This window comes from Somniosus microcephalus, chromosome 16, assembly GCF_052327205.1.
Source record: "Somniosus microcephalus isolate GS21.2 chromosome 16, FLI_Smic_1.0, whole genome shotgun sequence".
NCBI classification, from domain to species: Eukaryota; Metazoa; Chordata; class Chondrichthyes; order Squaliformes; family Somniosidae; genus Somniosus; species Somniosus microcephalus.
Window position 1 is genome coordinate 19412217 of NC_141002.1, and position 25806 is coordinate 19438022.

General features: G+C 47.1%; 1 protein-coding gene across 7 annotated transcripts in view; it reads left to right on the plus strand.

Annotated features, from left to right (window-relative positions):
- The window catches only part of LOC147106003 (DENN domain-containing protein 5B), a 360273-nt gene that overhangs the window by 144050 nt on the left and 190417 nt on the right, over nt 1-25806 (plus strand). For all 7 annotated transcript variants that reach the window (XM_086008626.1, XM_086008628.1, XM_086008630.1 and 4 more), the window contains one exon: nt 1666-2332. In XM_086008626.1, coding sequence (XP_085864752.1) covers nt 1666-2332 — 667 coding nt within the window. The remainder of the gene's footprint in view (nt 1-1665; nt 2333-25806) is intronic.

Sequence of the window (25806 nt, forward strand, 5' to 3'; positions counted from 1 at the left end):
GAAGCAAGAGGGCAACCATTGAGCCAAGGCTGACACCAGACTTGAGAAGATTTGCTTGTCCTTGTTTAGTCAAAACCATTCTCTTTTAGCAAACAAACAACTGGTGTAATTGTTATAGTTGTGTCATGAAGTCATCGAATTTCCCCCGTGCCCTCAAGCTCAATAATCCTCAGACAATCCTGATTTTCTTCCCCTCAGTCAGGGAGGAGCCAAAGCTGTTGTTGATTATTCACAGCTGAATGTCTTTGCCACAAATTAAATCTATTCTTGGACCATCCATCTTGATTTCCCCCTTTAATCTCAGTTTTTCAGATTTGAAAATCAGCTCAAGATTGATGGTGACAATTTGTGTCGCCAACATGACTATTTTGCTTGTTTTAATTATTTTAAATATTGCAAGATACAATTTTCAGTGTTGTGTTTGGTGCCTGTCACATTTGACAAGTAACTTCAGTATAAAAATCGTGTTGTATTTAGTATTGCGCATGATGTCCTCAAAGTGCGACTGTAGCCTTTTGTCCGCCATTATAATTGTTCACACCAACATCGCATTGAAAATGTCAGGGTCACTGCTCCTGATTGCTACCTAGGGCACCCTGCTAGAAAGTGCACTGGTGTGGCCGTCAGGTGAGGACGAGGCCCTGATGCCCCCACAGTTAATATGCTGCCAACATTCTTTGTCTGGCATTGCTACTTGGGTGAGGTTGGGCTGACAGTGGCAGTGGAACTGTACCCAACAAACGGATCCATACTTTGAGGCTGTGGGCAGAAAATTGACAAAAAAACAGCCCAAAGGTAATAGCAAGAAAGAACTTGCATTTACAGTGCATCATTCATCACTTCAGGATGTCCTGTAGCGCTTTACAGCCAACGAAGCATTTTTTAAGTGTTGCAATGTAGAGAAATGCGACAACCAATTTGCGCACAGCAAGGTCCCACAAACAGCAATGTCTTAACGACCAGATAATCCGTTTTAGGTACTGGATGAGGAATAATTATTAGCCAGGACACCACCTCTCACTCCCCTGCTCTTCTTTGAAATAGTGCCATAGTGAAATAGTTATATCCACCTGAGAGGGCACACAGGGCCTCGGTTTAATGTCTCATCTGAGAGAAGGCACCTCACAGTGCAGTGCAGCGGAGCTCCCTCGCTACTGCAGTGGGAGTGTCAGTCTGGATTATGTGCTCAAGTCTCTGTAGTGGGACTTGAACCCACAACCTTCTTGACTCAAAGGTGACAGCTCCACCAAATGAGCCACGGCCGACACCTGGTCAGTGTATAAATCTTGAACCAGCGGGCCTGAATTTCAATCTTCAGATGAAGTGCCATTCAGGCTTCCCCTTGCGATGTGACGGCGATGAGAGTAAAAAGAGCCACTCCGACAGTTGTCCACAGCCGTCTACTGTATTTCTCCTCCTAACCCCCCCCCCCCCCCCGCAACCAATGAAGACAATGGTTGGCATGTTAACTAGAGTCCCTCCACCGCCAGGTTTCACCAGGGTAAAGTAGCTGATTCTGGACTGCGTACTACTTGTGGGAAATGCTGTAGAGTTTTTTCAGTTTGTTGAATATTGTCCGTGCCATTTGGTAAGACTGTTATGTTTTTTTAGATGACCTCCTTATATAAAGTGTATGATTTTTGTTTTGCCCCCCTCCCCCCCCAGCTCTGCATGCCCAAAGGGCTCTCCTTCAGAACCCAGGCTGAAAGTAGAGATCCGCAGTTCCATTCCTTCCTCATCACTCGCGAAGACGGCTCGCGCACCTACGGCTTTGTGCTCACCTTCTACGAAGAGGTCACCTGCAAGCAGATCTGTAGCGCCATGCAGACGCTCTACCAGATGCATAACGTGGAACAGTACAGCAGTGTTTACGCCTCGTCCTCTTGTAGCATGGACTCCCTGGCGAGCAGCATCGACGAGGGAGACAGCACCTCGCTGGCCAAGCTGCAGCGCTACAACTCGTACGACATCAGCCGGGACACCCTGTACGTGTCGAAGTGCATCTGCCTGATCACCCCGCTGCCATTCATGCAGGCCTGTCGGAAGTTTCTGCTGCAGCTGCACAAGGCGGTGAGCTCCCAACAGCCCCCGCCTCTGCCCCTGGAGAGCTACATACACAACGTCCTCTACGAAGTGCCCCTGCCTCCACCTGGTCGCTCACTGAAGTTCTCCGGGGTCTATGGGCCAGTTATTTGCCAGCGCCCTGGGCCGAGTGAGTTGCCCCTGTTTGATTTCCCGCTGCGAGAAGCCTTTGAACTGTTGGGTTTGGAAAATCTAGTTCAACTCTTCACGTGCGTGCTTCTGGAGATGCAGATTCTTCTGTACTCACAAGGTAAGCTATATTAAGTTGGACAGTAATCCACACCTTTAAGATCTGTCAATTAAATGGGCCAGCAGGTGAAAAATGCAGTTCAGTGTGTGGATGAATGTAAGGTTAGTGGCATTGGAGCAAGTAACAGAATGACAAATGGAAAACTCATTAAGCCAACTGATTGGAGTAAGTAAGTCACATACGGCTTTTGCATTAGCAAAGGGATATGGTGAGTAGGTTAGTACGATTTGTTTTTCCGCCCCACCCAACCCAGGACAGTGTCCTAGGCCATGAGGAAGGCCATTCGGGCCATCTTGGCTCATCCTTCTCATCTGTCCAACACAGCATCCAATTGTCTCTTAAATGCCTCCCAACTTCTGCCTCTACTATCCTACCTTGAAATCCTTTCCAAGTGTTTTGATTATTTTTTGTGGAAAGAAAGACTTGCATTTATATAGCGCCTTTCATGACCAAAGCACGTTACAGCCAATGAAGTAATTTTGAAGTGTAGTCCCTGCTGTAGTAATTGTTAGAGGGGAAAAAGACCAAGGTCCATCTAGTTCATCTTCTACCATCCTGGTAGTCTCATGATACAATGATACTGGAGTTGTTGACTCATTGATAGACATTGTTGCTTTGATTAGTCAACACCAGACCCAGACACGAGGCGAGGAAAACCCCCAGTAGTGGAGAGTTTTGGGAACCATAAGTCCAAAGTCATCTGTTCATACTAAGCATACTACACTCACCACATGTCATGTCTCAAATTACTCATAATATAGACTGGGAGAATTCCCTGCTCTTATTTGAATAGTGTCATGGGATCTTTAACATTTACCTGAACTACCGGAACAGGCAGTTAGGACCTCGGTTAAACAATTCACCTGACAGGCAGCACCTCCGGCAACGCAGCATTCCTTCAGCACCAGACTGAAGTGTCAGCCTAGACTGTGGGCTCGAGCCCTGGAGTGAAGTTTGAACCCACAACCTTCTGTCTCCGAGGCATGAGTGCTACTAAAGGAGCCAAACTGAAAAGAACAAGGAGGAGAAGAGAACCTGAGAGAAAAAGGCTTCCCTCTGTGTTGTATCCGTGTGTTAATGGAGACACGGAATGCAGGAGTTGGTTTAACAGGTGTTTACTGGACAAAGTCTGGAGGTGAACTAAAAGATACAAGACACTATACAGGCTTATATAGCCCGAGTGGCCACTACCAGCATTACAGTACACAGGGGCTCTTAAAGGCACATACACCACAATTCCTCCCCTTTTAGACAACCAGTATATAACATTTTAAGTAATTGTTATTAACATGTGTACAAGAACAATAATCTACACATTTGCTGCAGTTAATCAATTATAAGTCAGTCTCTCTGGAGGCTTCCTGACTCGGTCCAGATAACGCCTCGGTGGTGTAGTAGTTTTCGGTGGTGTAGTAGGTTCTTTTGGCAAGGTCGATTCGGCTTGAATGCCAGTGTCGGGTTCATCTGGTTCCAGTATCACCGGATCGGAGGTAGATACTATGGGTATCTCTGCTTCATCATTAGGCGTATAGAGTGGTGGTGTAGGTTGTCCCTTTTCGGATGACTCTATGATCTGGTCAGCATGGCGCCTTATTATGCTTTCTCCAATGTCCACGGTATACATCAGCGGTCCTAGTCGTGTGCAAATAGTTCCAGGCTGCCATTTCTTGGTACGGTAGTCCCGGGCCAAAACTTGTTGACCTATCTGGAAGGTTCTAGTTGGCCTTTCATTCATGCCTTGAAATTGCCGGTTCTCTACGTCCCTTCTGATGTTTGGCTTGATCAAATCCAGCCGGCATCTTAGTCTTCTATTGAAAAACATCATGGCGGGAGTTTGGTTTGTAACCACATGTGTTGCATTCCTGTAGGCAAACAAGAAGTTATCTACCTTATGTTGTAGATTTATGTCTTCATTACCCATGGCCTTTATGGCCTTCTTGAAGGTCTGGACAAACCTTTCAGCCAATCCATTGGTGGCGGGATGGTATGGGGCGGACGTGTAGTGCTTAACCCCATTGTTTTTTAAGAACTTCCTGAATTCTTCGGACACAAATTGTGGTCCATTATCAGAACAGATCTGTTCAGGCAGCCCATTCCTGGCAAATATGGTCCTTAATACTGTGATGGTTTTTTCCGTGGTGGTGGAGGACATCTTTATTACCTCCGGCCACTTGGAGTGTGCATCAACCGCGATTAAGAACATTGAGTCCATAAATGGACCAGCAAAGTCGATGTGCACCCTTTGCCATGGAGATGAGGGCCACTCCCATGGATGTAGAGGGGCTTGTGGTGGGGCGTTTTGGACCTTCTGGCATCCTAGACAGCCCTTGGTCATTTCTTCGATGTCTCCATCGATACCTGGCCACCACACAAACGCTCTGGCTAGGTTCTTCATTTTCACTCCACCCAGATGCCCCTCGTGAAGCTCCTTTAGCACTTTATCCTGGAGTTTGGGTGGAATCACCACTCTGGATCCACACATCAAGGTTCCTCGGCACACTGACAGCTGTTCTCTTCTTTGCGAGAATGCTGGCAACAGTGGTTCGCCATGTGCTGGCCATCCCTTCACTGTTAAATCGTAGACTCGTGAGAGAGTCGGGTCATTTCTCGTTTCCTTTTCAATGGTAGAATTTGTTACTGGTAGACATTCTACTAGGGTTGAGTGGAACATTTCCACTGGGTCCACTGTAGGTGCCTCTTGTACCGTCAGCATTTCCATGCTGTTTTGATCCTTTGTATTCTATGTCATATTGGTGTGCCCCTAGGAAAAGGGACCACCTCTGTAACCTTTGCGCTGTCATAATGGGAACGCCCTTTTTAGGGTTGAATATGGAGACGAGGGGTTGATGGTCAGTCAACAAGGTAAATTTTTGTCCGTGTAGGTAATGGTTGAATTTCTTCACTCCCCATACCAGGCTGAGTGCTTCCCTGTCGATCTGGGCATAGTTACGCTCAGCTGAGCTCAATGAGCGTGACACAAAAGCTATCGGCCGCTCCGAGCCATCAGGGAATCTATGCGATAATACCGCTTCTATGCCGTAAGGGGATGCATCGCACGCCAGTCTGATTGGCAGTGATGGGTTGTAATAAGCCAAAACTTCCTTGGACGTGATCAAGCCTTTACATTTATGGAAGGCACGTTTACAGTCTTCGCTCCATTTCCAAATTACTCCCGTTTGTAGCAGTTTGTTAAGAGGGTGCAGAACAGTTGACAAGTTCGGTAAAAATTTATGATAGTAATTTATCAATCCCAGGAACGACCTTAATTGTGAGACATTTTGAGGTGCTGGGGCTTTTATGACTGCTTCGATTTTTTCAGGTGACTTATGCAACCCTTCTTCATTAATTATGTGGCCACAATATGATATTTGTTTCTGGAAAAATTCGCACTTGGGGCGATTTGCTCGTAGGCCCCGTTCTCTCAGCCTAGTGAGCACCTGCTCCAAATTGGCAAGGTGCTCGTTGTCGTTTTCTCCTGTTACAAGGATGTCGTCTAGGTAGCATTGAGTCCCCGGAATCCCTTGCAGGACTTGCTCCATAGCTCTTTGCCAGATAGCTGGAGCTGATGCTACTCTGAAAACCAGTCGATTGTACTGGTACAGGCCTTTGTGTGTGTTTATCGTGAGATACTTTTTAGAGGCCTCCTCAACCTCCATCTGTAGATATGCCTGTGCCAAGTCAATTTTGGTGAAACGTTTCCCTCCGGATAGTGAGGCGAAAATATCTTCTATCCTCGGAAGAGGATACTGTACCGTGTGAAGGACCGGGTTTACAGTCACCTTGAAGTCCCCACAGATGCGAATTTTTCTCTGTTCTTCAGATTTATCATTATTCAATGTTTTCTTCCTGACCGGGACGATGGGTGTTGCTCACTCGCTCCAATCTATCTTGGATAACACGCCTGTCTTTTCCAAATTCTCCAGCTCTGCCTCAACTGCTGGACGAATTGCGTATGGCACCGGCCTTGCCTTAAAAAACTTGGGAATTGCCGCATCTTCCACTTTTATTGAGGCGGTGACGCCTTTCAAGGTTCCTAGTTCCTGTTGGAACACTTCTTTGGCATTGGCCAAGATGTCTTTTAATCGTTCAGGTATGACATCATCATTTTTTTTCTTACTGGTCACCGTCAGTGCCTGAATGGAGTGCCAGTCTAAACGTATCTTCCTGATCCATTCACGTCCCAACAGCGGTGGACCACCATCTTGCAGAACGTATAAATACAACTTCTGTATTTCCTTGCCGTTGTATGCAACAGGCACCCTTATTTTCCCTCTGGGGTATACTTTCTGCCCCGTATATGTTTTCAAGATAATGGATGTGTCTTTCAAAGGTATATGCGGAAATAGCCGCTCGTAATCCCGTCGACTTATGACGGTCAGAGCTGATCCCGTATCTAGCTCCATTTTAACTGGGGACCCCGCTATCGTGAGGGTAACCCAAATGGTCTGGTAATCTTCTTTGGCAATTACATTATGTAATTTGAGACAGCTTAGTCTCTTGTTTCCGGAGTCGCTATCGCTCTTCTGGTCTTCGGAGCTACTGTCCGTCATCATTTGTACCTTTCTGTACTTTTCCTTATTGATTTTTTTTCTGTCAGTGGATTTTTTGTTTCCAGATCGGCATACACGTGCATTGTGTCCCATCTTTCCGCATTGCCTGCATGCTTTGTCCTTGAACCAGCAGTCCCTCTGGTCATGGGTGGATCTGCCGCAGCGATAACATCTCTCGAAACCCGGTGTCATTTCATGGGTGCCGAAGTCCTGTGGCTTTTGCTGTATCTCTGCAGCTCCTTTTGCTGCTGCTTCGTATGATACAGCCACACTGAAAGCCTTGTCCAGTGTTAAATCTTTCTCAGAAAGTAGTCTTTTCTGTGTTCCTTCACTTAGGAGACTGCAGACAAATTTGTCTCGAAGAGAATCTGCCAGTCCTGCTCCGAATTGGCAGTGCTTTGACAGCTTCCTTAATTCGGTGAGGTAATCAGCGTTACTTTCATTCTTGTGCTGATTCCTCCTGAAGAATTTGAATCGTTCCGTTATCAGCAGCGATGTTGGGTTTAAGTGCTCCTGTAGGGTATCAACAATCTCTTTAAAATTCTTGTCCATCGGTTTGGCTGGAGTGATTACGTTTCGCAACAGCCCGTATGTCTTTGCGCCCATTAGATTTAGAAGTATCGATGCCTTTTTATCATCCTCTATTTCATTCGCTGTGCAATTGTGGTAAACCACTTTTATCGTTCACTATCGTTACACTATGGTTATCACTGTTTATATCGTTACACTATGGTTATCACTGTTTACACTGTTGTATCACTACACAAGGTCACCTCTTGTCACACTGTTACACCTGGGCTGACCACAGCTGACTCCGCCCATGGCTCCGCCTGCTTGCCCAGGTATAAAGGTGGTCGACTGGCTAGTATTCCTCCTTGTTGGACCCGATCACGCACGAGGGTGGGCTCTGTTATTTAGCCAATAAAAACCTATAGTTACTATCTTAACTCGTCGCTTTTCATTGGATGAATTGCTAGGTATATCAATTTTATTGGCTAAATTTTGAAATGAGTGGATCGGAGCAGCCAAACGACCGGCCAAACGGCCAGCTACAACAGCCACAGCAGCCGGCCTGGCTGCGAGCCCTCCGACCGCTGTACCTGGATCTAAACCCACAGGAAGCGAACTCAGCCCTCGACTTCGAACACTGGCTGAGCTGTTTCGAATCCTACCTGGGAGAATCCGGCGTGCCTCCGGGATCCAAACTAAGAGTTCTGACCGCCCAGGTGAGCCCTAAAGTATTTGCATTCATCCGGGACCTTGCTACATACGAGGACGCCCTCAACCTGCTGAAAGAGCAGTACCGGAGCCCGGTAAATTCTATGTATGCCAGACATCCCCTAAGATCCCGCTCGCAACAGCCAGGAGAGTCTGTAGATGAATTTTTACGGGCGCTACAAACACTCGGCAGGGACTGCGACTTTAAAGCTGTAACGGCTGCAGAAAATACTGAAGGGAATATCCGCGATGCCTTCGTGAAAGGCCTTCGGTCCGACTACTCACGGCAAAGACTGCTCGAATCAAAGGACCTCGACCTGAATACAACTGCAGCCCTCGCTCGCTCTCTGGAAGTGGCCCATCGGGACCCCGAGGCGTCCTCCAGGTACTGTGCTGCGCGACCCTGGGACTCGGGCCTGACCCCGGCCGCAATACCCCTCGCACCGCCGCCTCTGGGACCTACCTCAGCGTCGGCGTCCCAGAACCGATCGGGACCGCCACCCCCGGTACCGGCTGCGACATCAGAGCCCCGCGATCGGGCCGCCGGCTGCTTCTTCTGTGGCCAGGCGAAACACCTGAGGACGCGCTGCCCTGCAAGAAACGCGACTTGCTCCGACTGCCACAAGAAAGGCCACTTGCCACAGACGCCAGCAGTGCCTCATGCGAGTTGTGGGGGCGGCCATCTTTCATCAAGGCCACAGATGCCAGTATCCCCTCGTGTGAGTCGTGGGGGCGGCCATCTTTGATCAAGGCCACCGACGCCAGCAGTGCCTCATGTGAGTTGTGGGGGCGGCCATCTTCTCCGCCATTTTATTCAACGTCGTGGGCGCCGCCATTTTGTCCACCACACTCGACCGCCACCTTGTCTCCAGACCCGACCACCGCCTCACCCGCAGACTACAGCAGCTCGCTCAGCCATACACTGGCCTCCGTCACACTGGACCAAGCTCGCCCGCATCACCTGTCCAAGTCCATGATGGACATCAAAGTAAACGGCCACGCCACGACCTGCCTGTTCGACAGCGGAAGCACGGAGAGTTTCATCCATCCAGACACGGCGAGCCACTACTCCCTCACTGTCCGGCCAACGCGCAACCGGATCTCGATGGCGTCGAGATCCCATTCTACAGACATCAGCGGCTACTGTGTTGTGACCCTGTCGGTTAGGGGCACGGAGTATAAAAATTTTAAACTCCTCGTCCTGCCCCAGCTCTGCGCTGCCATCCTACTAGGGCTGGACTTCCAATCCCACCTTCAAAGTGTCACTTGGCATACGGTGGACCCCTCCCCCCACTCACAGTCGACAACCAGCAGCCTTTAAACCGCCCACCGCGTACCACCTGCGGCCTATCCACCCTCAAGGTCCCGCCCCCCTCCCTGTTCGCTAACCTCACCCGCGACTGTAAACCCGTCGCCACCAAGAGCAGGCGGTACAGCGCCGGGGACAGAGCTTTTATTAGCTCTGAGGTGCAGCGTCTCCTGAAGGAGGGCATCATCGAGAGGAGCAACAGCCCCTGGCGTGCCCAGGTCGTAGTCGTTAAGACCGGCAATAAAAACCGCCTGGTCATCGACTACAGCCAAACCATAAACCGGTACACCCAGCTGGACGCATACCCCCTCCCCCGCATATCTGATATGGTCAATCAGATTGCACAGTACCGGGTATTCTCCACCATCGACCTTAAGTCGGCCTATCACCAACTCCCTATCCGCCCTGAGGACCGCCAGTATACCGCCTTCGAGGCGAATGGCCACCTCTACCACTTCCTTAGGGTTCCCTTCGGCGTCACCAACGGGGTTTCGGTCTTCCAAAGGGAGATGGACTGGATGGTTGACCAGAACGGGCTGCAGGCCACGTTCCCTTATCTAGATAACGTCACCATCTGCGGCCGCGACCGGCAGGACCACGATGTTAATCTGGAGAAATTCCTCCGTACGGCCGAACGGCTGAACCTCACTTGCAATAAGGAGAAATGTGTGTTTAACACCTCGCGTCTTGCCATCCTCGGCTGCGTAGTAGAGAACGGAGTCATCGGCCCCGACCCCGAAAGAATGCGCCCCCTCATGGAGCTTCCCCTCCCCCACTGTCCAAAGGCGCTGAAGAGAACCCTGGGGCTCTTCGCCTACTATGCCCAATGGGTGCCGAATTATGCGGACAAAGCCAGACCCCTCATGAAGTCCACCTCCTTCCCCCTGACGGCAGAAGCGTGCGCAGCCTTCTCCCTCATAAAGGGAGACATTGCTAAGGCCACAATGCACGCGGTGGATGAGTCTATCCCTTTCCAAGTGGAGAGCGATGCATCCGACTTCGCCCTAGCTGCAACCCTTAACCAGGCGGGGAGACCTGTGGCCTTCTTCTCAAGGACCCTCCAGGGCCCTGAGATCCGACACTCTTCGGTCGAGAAGGAGGCCCAGGCGATCGTGGAGGCAGTACGACGCTGGAGGCATTACCTGGCAGGCAAACGATTTACCCTCCTCACCGACCAGCGTTCGGTCGCTTTTATGTTTAATAACAAGCTGAGGGGCAAAATCAAGAAGGACAAGATCTTGAGGTGGAGAATCGAGCTCTCCACCTATGATTATGATATCTTGTACCGGCCTGGTAAACTGAACGAACCCCCAGATGCTCTATCACGAAGTACATGCGCCAACGCGCAAATTGATAGACTGCAGACCCTTCACAACGACCTCTGCCACCCCGGGGCCACCAGACTTTACCACTTCACTAAGGCCCGCAACCTGCCCTACTCCATCGAGGAGGTCAGGACCATGACCAGGAACTGCCAAACCTGTGCCGAATGCAAACCGCATTTCTTTAGGCCGGACATAGCAAGCCTGATCAAGACCACCTGCCCCTTCGAGCGCTTGAGCATCGATTTTAAGGGGCCCCTCCCGTCCTCTGGCCGTAATGTGTACTTCCTCAACATCATTGATGAGTACTCCTGTTTCCCCTTTGCCTTCCCCTGCCCAGACATGACCAGTACCACGGTCATCAAATGCCTGAACGACCTCTTCGCCTTGTTCGGGTTCCCGAACTATATACATAGCGACCGGGGCGCATCCTTCATGAGCGAGGAACTTCGCCAGTTCCTACTAGCGAGAGGTATTGCTGCAAGCAGGACCACCAGCTACAACCCCCGAGGGAACGGCCAGGTGGAAAGAGAGAACGCGACTGTCTGGAAGGCCGTTCTCTTAGCCTTAAAGTCTAAGGGCCTGCCAACCTCTCGCTGGCAGGAAGTCCTCCCGGCCGCGCTGCATTCCATCCGGTCACTGCTTTGCACGGCCATTAACGCCACCCCCCATGAACGAATGTTTGTTTTCCCCAGGAAGTCGACTACGGGAACCTCGCTACCAACATGGCTGACTTCTCCGGGGCCCGTCTTGCTGCGAAAGCACGTGAGGGCCCATAAAACGGACCCCCTGGTCGAGAGGGTGGACCTCCTGCACGCCAACCCCCAGTACGCCTATGTGGCATACCCAGACGGGCGGGAGGACACAGTCTCCTTATGAGACCTTGCACCCTCAGGCACCCCTGAGACACCACCATTACCCCCCACCACCCCCCCAAATCCAGCCCAGGTAGACGGCATGCCGGAACCCCACGAGCCTTCGCCGACCACGCAGACACCAGCATTAACATCGGATACTGCACCACCGCCGCCGCTGCTGCGCCGATCAGAAAGACTTACGAGGCCTCCGGACAGACTGACATACCCGAACTGGTAGTACACTTCACCCCGCCGGACTCAAATCTAAACAAGGGGTGAATGTGGTAAACCACTTTTATCGTTCACTATCGTTATACTATGGTTATCACTGTTTATATTGTTACACTATGGTTATCACTGTTTACACTGTTCTGTCACTACACAAGGTCACCTCTTGTCACGCTGTTATACCTGGGCTGACCACAGCTGACTCCGCCCATGGCTCCACCTGCTTGCCCAGGTATAAAGGTGGTCGACTGGCTGGTATTCCTCCTTGTTGGACCCGATCACCCACGAGGGTGGGCTCTGTTATTTAGCCAATAAAAACCTATAGTTACTATCTTAACTCGTCGCTTTTCATTGGATGAATTGATAGGTATATCAGCAATGTACCTCCACTCTTTCCACATATGTGGTCCAATCCTCTACATCACTATCGAAAGCAGTAATATTGCCAGTCTTAGGCATCCTGAAAAAAAATGACGCCTCCCGCGCTTTCCTTTCTTCCCTGCCGAGAAAAAAAAATGGCGCCTCCCGTGCTTTCCCGCCGTTGTCGCTGCTGACAATGCTGTTCTCCGCGGTTTTTATTTATACAGATATTTTTAATAGTCGGAGACTCGTTCCCGCCGGACTCTCTGGGACTTTTCCCTCCCTCTGCTTGGTCCGAACGCCGACCTGCTTTGCAGAGCTGGCCGTCTCCCGAGTGCTCCACCCTTCATCTCTGTTTGCCTCCGCCTTCGCTGCTCGGCCCCGCTGCAGAGCCAGCCGATCGAGCCCCAGCCCGCCGCCCAGGAAGGATTATTGCAGTACCTGCCACCAGCCCGGCTAGCTGGTGAAACCACAGTTTTTTTCTTTTTTTTTCTTCGACCTTCGTCTGAGGAATCGATCTCCTTGAGGTGCTGCCGAATTGCAGGTAAGTCCGTTTCCAATTCGTCGCCACTGTTGTATCCGTGTGTTAATGGAGACACGGAATGCAGGAGTTGGTTTAACAGGTGTTTACTGGACAAAGTCTGGAGGTGAACTAACAGATACAAGACACTATACAGGCTTATATAGCCCGAGTGGCCACTACCGGCATTACAGTACACAGGGGCTCTTAAAGGCACATACACCACACTCTGTTATGGAACAGCAGTAATCTTAACTGCTCCATCCGTTCTCAATCATAGTTAGGTGTTGTGGTATACAAAATGTCATAATACTATGACATTCCTACTTTTTGTTACCAGTATCTTTCATGCACCTGATAATTGCCTACACTATGTGTTAACTACATTTTCCAGATCACTGAAGTGCAGTTGATTCACTCAAATGCATAATGTAAATATCTAACAGCAAGACAGCTTCAGCGAGTTTGGCTCCCTGGTCTTTATTTGCAAGAGGGCAGCTGCATGCTTCAGCAGTACCAAATGGCCAAGGATTTGGCAGCTTCTGGAAGAGCCTCCTGTTTTATGTGTAGACTTTTCTATATAGCATGCTTGTATCTAACGAAAGAACAAACTGGCATTCCTATAGCGCTTTCCACACCTCAGGATGTTCCAAAGTGCTTTAAAGCCAATGAATAGTTTTGAAGTGCGGTTATGTAGGCAAACATGGCAGCAATTTGTGCACAGCAAGGTCCCACAAACAGCTTGTGTGATTAATGACCAGTATTCTATTTTTTGGTGATGTTGATTGAGGGATGAATATTGCCCAGGACACCGGGAGAGCTCCCCTGCTCTTTGACAAAGTGCCATGGCATCTTTTACTGGCACTTGAGAGTTTAACGCCTCATCCAAAAGACGGCACCTCCGACAGTGCAGCACTCCTTCAGTACTGCACTGAAGTGTCAGCCAAGATTGCTGCACATGTCCTGAAGTGAGGCTTGAACCCACGGCCTTCTGACTCAGGAATTTTACTACTGCGTCAAGCTGTGAAGCTGGTTTTATATTTTTTAGTCGCGACAATCTTCTGCTCTCTACTCTAAGGCATTGACTCCTTGTATAGGGGGCAATTTTAACCTTACTCAGCAGAAGCCTGGCGGGTGGGAAGTTAAAATCGTCCTGGCTCTTGCCTGTCCGAAAGCCGCCATGATCGCAACATGTGCAGTTTTAACCTGCTCTCCTGATCAGGCAGCAAGGACACACGCCCGGAGCCAACAGGGTCCTTCTTTACATATGCGTGTTGTGACCAGACTATCATTTTAACTCGGGCCTGAGCGGGGAATCCACCTGGACTTAAAATTGGAGCCATAGTTTCACAACCGTCAAGTGTCCTCCAGTAATTTGCCCAAGTAGCCCTTAGACCCAATGTTATTGGCACCTCAGATGCTGAAAAAGAAAAATGAAAATTAACAAGAAAAATTTACAGGGGTGTGGGGAAAGAGTGGGGTGGAGAGTGGGACTAATTGGACAGCTCTTTCAAAGAGCCAACACAGGCCTGATGGGCCAAATGGCCTCATTCTGTGTTGTATCATTCTATGGTTCTATGTCCATGGGTCTTTCAAGCCACCATTAGGTCTCCACTTAAGAATGAGTGGGTGGATCCCCTCTTAGACAACCAGCGCAGGTCTCTGAGTTCCAGCCAGCCAGCCAGCCTGCCTGGTCTTATAGTGCTAGTAGGAAGAAACAAAAATGTGAAAGCAATGTACAAAGACATTTGAGAGCTGCTGCCTTTTGACTCCAACTGTACTGTAAGGTCCATCTCCACCTCCTCGAGGGCCACGAGGGATGAGCAATACCAACATCCCGAGATTGAATTTTAAAAAGTGCTTTATGATGTGTGAACTTGACTGTAACTTCATTTTTTTATTGAGATTTTTTTTTATTGGGCCCTGCTTAGGATGGGACTTAATATACCAAACTGCAAAACAGCAGACTGGGTTCAACAGTAGAAGTAAAATAATTAGATTGACTGGGCACCAGACACTGATTCCCAAAGGAACTCCAGGACCTCAAAACCTATTTAAAATGTTTGACTCTTGTGAGATGCACCCCACACCGTGACTCAAAACTTTCTGCAGTTCCAATGACTAAAGTAATGCGATCGTGCTTTGGAATGAGGCCAAAATGTTAATTTGAAGCACTTGGCCTGAAACTGTTTCATAAAATCTATTATTTTTTTTGTAGTTTTTCTTGCCAATTTTCTCCTCTGCTGCTGAAGATGTTGACTCTTTGCTGGAATACAATTCCATGGGCAGCTGGCACCCTCTTGTGTCAATCCCCCTCAAGTGCCCATTATTCATGTGTGTAACTTGATGGTGGCAGCAAGGGTACTGGATTGGGGGAGGGAGGTGGCATCAGAACCAAATGTGACTCCATCCTCACTCAACATCCTTAGACCTGCACTTTCAGCATGAGTAGGTGAAGAGTGGTTAGGGACTGGAAGTTCTGGTTGATGTTCAGCTTTAACCCAGGGGCAGTGAGGCCAATTGTAATACCACTATTGCTGCAGCCGAGGCGATCAGGAGACACCTGAGGATTGAACGTGGAACCTTCCTGGTTTTCAGGGCTCAGCTCTGAGTTGTGTAAACCCACTGAGCTATCAGAGAGGCTAAAATCTGTCTTTATACCATTTTGTGAGGTATTTGCCTTCAATTCATTGATGCTCCAACGCAGTGTCAAGGACCATTATGATGCAAATTTGCTCCCATGGTGTCCCACATGTTGAGTTCACGATCCTGATTTAAGCGAGGAGGAAGAAAAAACAAGCATGTCATCTTGGATTTTTCCTCTCCACCTCTGGTTCATTGAGGTTGGGAGGACCCTGGGAGCAAGGCACTGCCCAAGCACTCTGGGGGAAAATGATGCATGGGTAGAAGGTCAATTTTAAGGATTTTTTTCTGTCCCTTTTAAGACCTTCCCACGCCAGGAGCCATACTCTGATCAAGATGGTGGCCAGGCTGCAAGAGCGCTGGGTTTCGGCATCCTGACAAATATGTCAAGGAACCAGACGAATCCTTAATCCCCTCACAGTAGCTCCTCACTAAGGGACCTTCGAGGATTTACCGCCCAGCTTTAAGTCTAGGAATGAATGATGGCTAAGTTTAGACCGCCGAGTTATTTTACATCATCCAGTTCGGATTGAAAGTGAGTTCACCTTACCAACCCTCAATTGGGATACCCACAACTACCCACAGAATGAATTAACCCTTTCTTACCTAATCATTTTGGGAGAAGTCGGACAGCGCATCATGCACTAACGTTTGTTTATTGACATCATTAACCCCACTTAAACATTACATGTACAAATAATTAGGAGATAGAAATAGTTGTCGACAGGGTCATCTAGCAATTGAACAGCAGAGGTTACAAGGACAGTTCAGTGTGCCACCATAATTCAGTGTTAACTGGAACATTGATTATCAAATTATAGTTCAGGTCAGTGTCTGAGACTACTGCCAATTGGTGAGATTAATTTAGGATTAACTCCTTAGATAGCTGACAAATGAGCATCATTAGATAGCCAGTCTGTAGAATAGATTAGCGTATGTGTGCAGGTGGTCAGTAATGTTTCAGAACTTTTACGACCTTATCCTTATAGTCGAGTGTTTGAGTTGAGGGCTCACCTTTTCTTGGTCGACTATTTAGGCTTCTAGGACGTCAAGTGATGAACCTCTCTCGGTAGCGGCATGATCGGTTCCTCCCGGCTCCCATGCCGTGGCTGAATGCACCATACGCACTGTTGACTCTATCTGGACGAGCTGGTTTAAATTTTTTTTATTTATTCGTTTTTATGGGATGTGGGCGTTGCTGGCAAGGCCAACATTTATTGCCCATCCTTAATTGCCCTTGAGAAGGTGGTGGTGAGCTGCCTTCTTGAACTGCTGCAGTCCGTGTGGTGAAGGTACTCCCACCTTCCTGATACCAGCAAGCTTATGTCACGCATATTGCTGCCTGTATCTGGTTAGTACTGTGATATCTTGAGACACAGCATATATATATATATATATATATATATACAACAGCACAACATGGTTTCCAGTAAGAACTGTACTGCATATGGCTTTATTATTATATACATCAGTAGTCCACCAGGTGGCTCTATTGCACTTCTCCCTCCTTGTTAAAGAAGTTAATCATAGCAAATAATCATTGTACATGACTTGCATGGTATACATTTCTCAAATGGAACCCATTTTATGTTTCCAAATTCTACTAGAGAATTCTGTAACACAACAAAAGATATGAACTTATTTTCCATATTTACAAATTAAACTTAACCACTGGTTTTCTGTTTCGAAGAAGATACCTTCTTTCTTGAACAGAACTTTTAAGATCTTGTTGTAGGACTTTGACTCATTCTAGGCTGAGCCTGCAGAGAATTTTTCTCCAAGGGCTGACCTTGATCTACATTTGGGCTCTCTACACTTTCAGACTGTTTGTCTGCCTGACTCAGGCTCAGACTTAAATGCTGACTTTGTCTTGGACTTGTTTCTGGTACGTCTGATGTAGGATTTGCTACTGGTACTCTACTTGTAACAAGACTATCTGACTCATCAGAATAAATTGAACCATCCCAGCATTCAACTCCTTCCACATCTGTAGGTAAGATATGATCAATGTGAACAAACCTAACCTTTCCGTGATCAAACATCTTGACCAAATATGTGCGAGGGCCACATATCTTCACTACTCTTCCTGGTAACCACTTTAACCATTTATGATGATGATTCTTCACTCTAACCTTCTGTTTCAACTTCACATTTCTCTCTCTAACTCTACCTTTGTCATGACTCTCTTTCTGCCTTGATTGTTTCTCTTCTACGGACTGTGCCCCAAGTTTGGCTTTAACAATGAGAACCTGGTTCATGGCTATCATTTGAGAAACAACTCTGCTGGTTTTCTACCAATAGTGGTATGAGGAGTATTCCGATAGGTAATCAGAAAATTTGCCAGTTTGTGGTCCAATGACAACTGACATTTCTTTGGCTTTGGATCCAACATTTGATTGATGAGCGCACGTTTGACAATACTGAACCAACTAGGGGGCAGGCAATCTTAGATCTGGTCCTGTGTAATGAGACAGGAGTAATAAAAAATGTCCTAGTAAAGGATCCCCTTGGAATGAGTGACCATAACATGGTTGAATTCCAAATTCAGTTGGAGGGTGAGAGAGTTGGATCTCAAACCAGCACATTCTCCCTGTGTTTGCGTGGGTTTTCTCCGGGTGCTCCGGTTTCCTCCCACAGTCCAAAGATGTGCGGGTTAGGTTGATTGGCTATGATAAAATTGACCCTTAGTGTTAGGGGGATTAAATACGTGGGGTTATGGGGATAGGGTGGGATATGTGTTGGTGTAGGGGTTACGGGGTTCGGGTGGGATATGTGTCGGTGCAGGCTCGATGGGCCGAAATGGCCTCTATCTGCACTGTGGGGTTTCTGTGATTCTGTGATTCTGTGATAAGCTTAAATAAAGGAGACTATGAAGGTATGAGAGCAGAGTTGACTAAAGTGGACTGGGAAAATAGATTAAGGTGTAAGACGGTACATGAGCAGTGGTGTACATTCAAGGAGATATTTCACAACTTTCAAGAAAAATATATTCCACTGAGGAAAAAGGGGCGTAAAAGAAAAGACAGCCATCCGTGGCTAAGTAAAGTAATAAAGGACGGTATCCGACTGAAAACAAGGGCATATAAAGTAGCCAAATCTAGTGGGAGGATAGAAGATTGGGAAGCATTTAAAAGCCAGCAAAGAATAACTAAAAGATTAATTAAGAAAGGGAAGATAGATTATGAAAGTAAACTAGCAAAAAATATAAAAACAGATAGCAAGAGTTTCTACAGTTATATAAAAAGAAAAAGGGTGGCTAAAGTGAATGTTGGTCCCTTAGAGGACGAGACCGGGAAATTAGTAGTGGGGAACATGGAGATGGCAAATACGCTGAACAAATATTTTGTATCAGCCTTTACAGTAGAGGACACTAAAAATATCCCAACGCTGGACAAACATGGGGCTATAGGGGGGGAGGAGCTAAACATGATTAAAATCACTAAGGAGATGGTACTCGGTAAGATAATGGGACTTAAGGTGGATAAATCTCCTGGATCTGATGGCTTACATCCTAGGGTCTTGAGAGAAGTAGCGGTAGGGATTGCGGATGCATTGGTGGTAATTTTCCAAAACTCCCTGGATTCAGGAAAGGTCCCAGCAGATTGGAAAACTGCTAATGTAACGCCCTTATTTAAAAAGGGAGGTAGACAAAAGGCTGGAAACTATAGACCAATTAGCCTAACATCTGTGGTTGGTAAAATATTGGAGTCCATTATTAAGGAAGCAGTAACAGGACATTTGGATAAGCATAATTTAATCGGTCAGAGTCAGCATGGTTTTATGAAGGGGAAGTCATGTTTGACAAATTTGCTCGAATTCTTTGAGGACGTAACAAATAGGGTGGATAAAGGGGAACCAGTGGATGTGGTGTATTTGGACTTCCAAAAGGCATTTGACAAGGTGCCACACAAAAGATTACTGCACCGGTAAGAACTGTACTGCATATGGCTTTATTATTATATACATCAGTAGTCCACCAGGTGGCTCTATTACAAGTACACTTGTACAATCTCCTCGTCTCTATCGTGGAAATACGCTAGCACTTGTAAAGGTGGCTTTCTACATCTGCTGGGTAATGATTATTACAGAAGAGAGAGGAACAGAATAAAAGGACAAAGGAAGTCAGAAAATTCGACTGGAGATGGGCTGAACACCCTCTTAGATACTTTAAATTCAAAGAAAAAGCACTTTCCATTCACTTGATCCATTTGAGTAGCACATGCCAGAAAGGAAAGAAAGAAGGAACTAGCATACATTTATACAGCACCTTTCACAACCTCAGGATGTCCCAAAGTGCTTTACCGCTAATGAAGTACTTTTTGAAGTGTAGTCACTGTTGTAATGTAGGTTCACTTCTTTTATTGTCCATCAGTTCTAACTGCCATGTAAGTGCCCTTGAATATTTCTAAGTTAATGAGGCATGGACATCTCAGCATGCCAGACTATACTACTTCTCCCCTAGCCTCTCAATCTTACTCGGCACCAGATAAGGCATGACATATTTATGTCCCACTAATGAGCTCTCCCAAGACATGTGTCTTCAAAATAGGCCTAATAAGGAATGTTTGTTTTTGTATACCAGCCTTCATGGTTTAATCTGCTAATAAAGTTTTAATGGCTTATAGCTTTAATCTCGGTGGGTTCCCCGCATTCCTTTTTATTATGGATTCCATTTTGGACACCATTAAGCTCAAGCACCATTTTGAGAACACTTTTCAGGTTCAGGCCTTTTCCTTGCTAGGAATATGACTGTCAGGCCTATAACAAATGCAGTTTAGTAAAGAGCCACTTAAAGGTGTCTGCAAGGTGAAGCAAGATGTCCTCAGACCATCACTCGCTGTCAATTGGCAAAGTGCCTTTCAATGTCACCTTCTTGGGCCCCAGATGACTCTTGAACGCATTGTGCAAGGAATTGATGGCTCAACCTGCATTTTGTATTTATGTGACATTGCTTCACAACTCACCTCGCTGAGGTTCCTGTTCCACCTCAGTCACCATCCTGTTTCAGATATGTACATTATTACACTGCTGCCATAATATACCTGGCTACTAAGAGCATTGCTCAATAACACACCCATGGCGGCTAATATTGCGGTGATATGTTGATCGGGCGTTGGGTGTCAAGCTGTTTCAGACGAGCAGTTTGATGCCTTGTATAGCTGTAAGTAGCAGCTGAATGAAGGGGCCTGACTTATTCTGGGTAAGTGAGGCAAAATGGAACTCGGGGAATGCGAGCTAAAATAGCTGACGACGTGCATTGTGTTGCGTGATGGCAGATATGTAACTCTGAGTTGCCACAATGCTTTTCAAGGGAGATCTTTGTACTTGGCGTACCTTCCCTCTTTTCCAGAGGGATTTAATGCTGCCAATTAGGGGAAGGATGGGTGCAGACACCATGGAGAATTCACGTCAAACAGTGTCATGGTTAACAACACAGCATGTGCACAGCTCGTCCAATTCCTGAAAAGGCTAAGGAAGGAATTCTGGGTATAATATCCACTCTCTGTCTGCCTTTGAATAAATTACATAACACCGGAGAAGAGAGGACACGGGTCTCTGAGAGTACATTGATTTTCAATTACATAACCATCTGGTGCAGTGAATGCACCTCCCTTGCTGCTGTCCAGGCCTTCCCACCTCTCCTGCCATTCAGTGGATATCTCTATCTTCCACTCTCCTGTCTCAGGACTGTGATCTTGAGTACTTTTGAACTGTAGCCCTGCCATTTCCCCGCGGTTTCTCTCCTTGACTAGCGAGAGAAAGAAAAGAAAGTAATAGATAGATACTGCATTTATATCGCACCTTTCCCAACCAAAGACTCCTTAAAGCGCTGTACAGCCAATGAAGTATTTTTAAAATTGTAGCCATTGCTGTAATGTGGGAACGTGGCAGCCAATTTGCGCACAGCAAGCTCCCACAAACAGCAATGTGATAACGACCAGATAATCTGTTTTTAGTTATGTTGGTTGAGTGATAAATATTGGCCAGGACACCGGGGAGAACTCCCCTGCACTTTTTTGAAATAGTGCCGTGGGATACTTTTACCTCCACCTGAGCGAGCAGATGGCCTCGTCCGAAAGATCACATGATGTAGGCAGGGGCAGAATTCTGCGCCGTGTCTGAACCCACAAAAGAAGATTACGGGTCACAGAACTGCTCAGATGGGAAAGATCTCAAGTCTGTGCAGAGTTAGCTGTTGAGACACAGCGCCTCCTCCTGGGGCCAGAGAGGGGCAAACTCAGCCAAGGACTCAGCTGCCTTAGCCGTCGAGTGACTCGTGCTGGAACGTATGCATGGTGAGTGTAACTGGGACTGGGCTCGGCCGTGATGCCTTCCACAGTTAAATAGCCTCACACACGCAAACAGTGGCCACTTGGGTGAGGCACCTGGAAGCTGCCAGTGCCAATGAAATCAAACACTAGCCATAGGAGGGTCTCAGCAGTTTCGGGAGTGGTGCGGTGAGGGGAATCCTGACAGCATGGACGATTAAAGGGTGATCTACTTGAGGTGTTTAAGATGATTAAAGGATACGATGGGGTAGATCGAGAGAAACTATTTGCTCTGGTGGGAGAATCCAGAACGAATGGCGTAACCTTAAAATTAGAGCCAGGCCGTTCAGGGGTGATGTCAGGAAGCACTTCTTCACACAAAGGGTAATGGAAACCTGAAACTCTTCCCCCCACCCCCCAAGAACTGTTGAGGCTGGGGGGGGTCAATTGAAAATTTCAAAACTGAGATTGATAGATTTTTGTTAGGTAAGGGTATTAAGGGATATGGAACCAAGGCGGGTTGATGGAGTTAAGATTCAGATTAGCCCTGGTCTAATTGAATAGAGGAACAGGCTCGAGGGCTGAATGGCCTCCTCCTGTTCCTATTTTCCTAGCACAAAGAAAATAGTTTTGGCTCACACTGCCTGTTGTGGATTGTGAGTTGTTCAGTTTTATTGTTCTCTCAGGGTTAACCCTAAACAGTATTTTTGAAAAACTACTTTTGTCAGGTTGCCTTCTAGTGCATATATTATATAACCATATCATAGTTACTGAATTAATAAGTTAAACCCACAAATCGACTGCAGTTATATCCGTCTTTTCATTGTAGCTACGGTTCGGTGTTAAGGATGGCATTTTCACTTATAACCCAGGACCAAATACATCATCAGAGGCTTGTGCTGAACTCCTTCATAAATCACATACTCAGTTGTAATTGTGTTTGTGTGTACATTTCGTTGTACTGCACTTGTGCACTAACAATGACAATAAAAGTTGATTTGATTTGATGCACGTTTCACTAGTTGTATAGATTGGACCTCCGCTTTGTGCTCCAGTCAGGGATTATTTGGAAAGACGGAAAGCAAATTCCTATTTCCTGCTACCCGCTGCGTAAAATAGTCAGCAGCATGAGTAACTAGCAAACTGCTGGAGCTTCAGAGGATGAGCTTGTGTGATTGGAGACCCCTGAGGTTTGGAGAGAAGTGTGAAAGCGATGCCTTGATGGACAGCACCCTCATTAAGTGGATCAGATATGGTGACACACGGGTGGAAAGGCCTGACTGGGTTATGATGAGTCTCGAGAATGAATGGATTTGTCCAATCTCATCGTAGCCTATTCGATCTGTTGAAATAAGAACACGAAATTCTGGAAATGCATAGACGGTCTGTCAGTTTACCCTTATTAAAAAATTTTTAATTTTTCTTTGATCCCATATGCTGTTTCTGGGATCTTTCTGTACACAAGTTGGCTGCCACATCTGTCTTCATAAAAGTGATTTCACTTCAAAAGTAATTTATTGAATGTGAAGCGCTTTGGGCAGCCTGACGACTTGATGAGACGTCACATGTAAGTTCTTTCTTTCGCTTTATGTTCTTGCGAGCTCTTTCAACAGTAAGGGGAACAGATAGGCGTTTCTGTGGCCGTAGACGTGAATCCAGGATGGTTTGTTGCCTCCCTGGTGCCAGGGTCAAGGATGTCACTGAGCGGCTGCAGGGCATTCTGGAGGGGGAGGGTGAACAGCCAGTGGTCGTGGTCCACATTGGTACCAACGACATAGGTAAAAAGAGGGATGAGGTCCTGCATCAAGAATTTAGGGAGCTAGGTAACAGATTAAAGAGCAGGACCTCAAAGGTTGTAATCTCTGGATTACTCACAGTGCCACTTGCTAGTAAGCATAGGAATGGGAGGATAGAGCAGATGAATGCGTGGCTAAAGAGTTGGTGTAGGGGGGAGGGTTTTACTTTCCTGGATCACTGGGCCTGCTTCTGGGAAAGGCGGGACTTGTACAAGTCGGACGGGTTGCACCTGAACCAGAGCGGGACAAATATCCTTGCGGGGAGGCTTGCTAGCACTGTTGGGGGGGGTTTAAACTAACTTGGCAGGGGGATGGGATACAGAGGGGAGCTGAAATAGGGGGGGGATGTGCTGCCAATTATAGAGAAAAAAACAAGTCAGCTTGGTAGACAGGGCAAATATATAAGGGCAAGGCTGGATGGCATCTATTTTAATGCAAGGAGTCTTGCAAATAAGGTGGATGAACTGAAGGTGTTGATAAACACATGGGAGTATGATATTGTTGCTATCACGGAGACATGGTTGAGGGAGGGGCAAGACTGGCAGCTCAATATTCCGGGGTACAGAATCTTCAGGCGAGACAGAGGGGGAGGTATAAGAGGAGGGGGTGTCGCAATATTAATTAAGGAGTCAATTACTGCAGTAAGGAGGGATGATCTATTAGCAGGGTCCTCTAATGAGGCCATGTGGGTGGAGCTTAAAAACAAAAAGGGGGCAAGCACTTTGCTGGGAGTGTACTATAGGCCTCCAAACAGTCAGGGGGAGATAGAGGAACAGATATGTAGGCAAATCTCAGAGAAATGTGCAAATAATAGGGTAATAATAATGGGGGATTTCAACTTCCCCAATATTAACTGGGATAGTCAGAGTGTGAAAGGCTCAGAGGGTGTAGAATTCTTAAAGTGCATCCAGGAGAGCTTTTTGAGCCAGCATGTAGAAAGTCCTACAAGAGAGGGGGCGGTACTGGACCTAATTCTAGGGAATGTGGCCGGCCAAGTGGAAAAAGTGCTAGTAGGTGAGCACTTTGGTGATAGTGACCATAATATGGTAAGATTTAAGGTGGTCATGGAAAAGGACAGGGATGGGCTGGAAATAAAGGTTCTAAATTGGGGGAAGGCCGATTTTAATAGGATAAGGCAGGATCTGGCCAAAATGGACTGGGATCAGCTACTTGTAGGAAAATCCGCATCGGAGCAATGGGAGGCTTTCAGAAGAGAGATTGAGATCATACAATGGCAACATGTTCCCGTAAAGGTCAAGAGTGGTTCCAAAAATCACAGGGAACCGTGGATGTCAGGGGATATACGAGAATGGATTAGGAAAAAAAGGAGGGCTTTTGGTAGATACAAAAGGCTAAAGACGGAGGAAGCCCTAGAGGAGTACAAAAAGTGCAGGGGGATACTTAAAAAAGAAATTAGGAGATCAAGGAGGGGCCATGAAATAACACTGGCGAGCAAAATAAAGGAAAATCCGAAGATGTTTTATAAGTATATTAAGGGTAAGAGGATAACTAGGGAAAAAATAGGGCCCATTAGGGACAAAAGTGGCAATCTGTGTGTGGAGCCGGAAGATGTAGGAGGGGTTCTAAATGAATTTTTTGCATCTGTTTTCACTATGGAGAAGGACGATGTAGACATAGAAATAGGGCGGGGGGACTGTGATATGCTCGAACATATTAACATCGAGAGGGAGGAGGTATTGGCGGTTTTAGCTGGCCTAAAAATGGATAAATCCCCAGGCCCGGATGAAATGTATCCCAGGCTGCTGTGTGAGGCAAAGGAGGAGATTGCGGGGGCTCGAACACATATATTCAGGACCTCTCTGGCCACAGGGGATGTGCCAGAGGACTGGAGAACCGCTAATGTAGTACCATTATTCAAGAAGGGTAGTAGGGAAAAACCGGGGAACTACAGGCCAGTGAGCCTAACATCAGTGGTAGGAAAATTATTGGAAAAATTCCTGAGGGACAAAATTTGTCTCCACTTGGAGAGGCAAGGGTTAATCAGGGATAGTCAACATGGCTTTGTCAAGGGAAGATCATGTCTGACTAATTTGATTGAATTTTTTGAGGGGGTGACTAGGTGTGTGGATGAGGGTAACGCAGTGGATGTGGTATACATGGATTTCAGTAAGGCCTTCGATAAAGTCCCGCACAGGAGACTGGTCAAGAAGGTAAGAGCCCATGGAATCCAGGGTGCCATGGCACATTGGATACAAAACTGGCTTAGTGGCAGAAGGCAGAGGGTGATGGTCGAAGGTTGTTTTTGTGACTGGAAGCCTGTGGCCAGTGGGGTACCACAGGGATCGGTGCTGGGTCCCTTGCTGTTTGTGGTCTACATTAATGACTTGGATATGAATGTAAAGGGTATGATCAGTAAGTTTGCGGATGATACAAAAATTGGT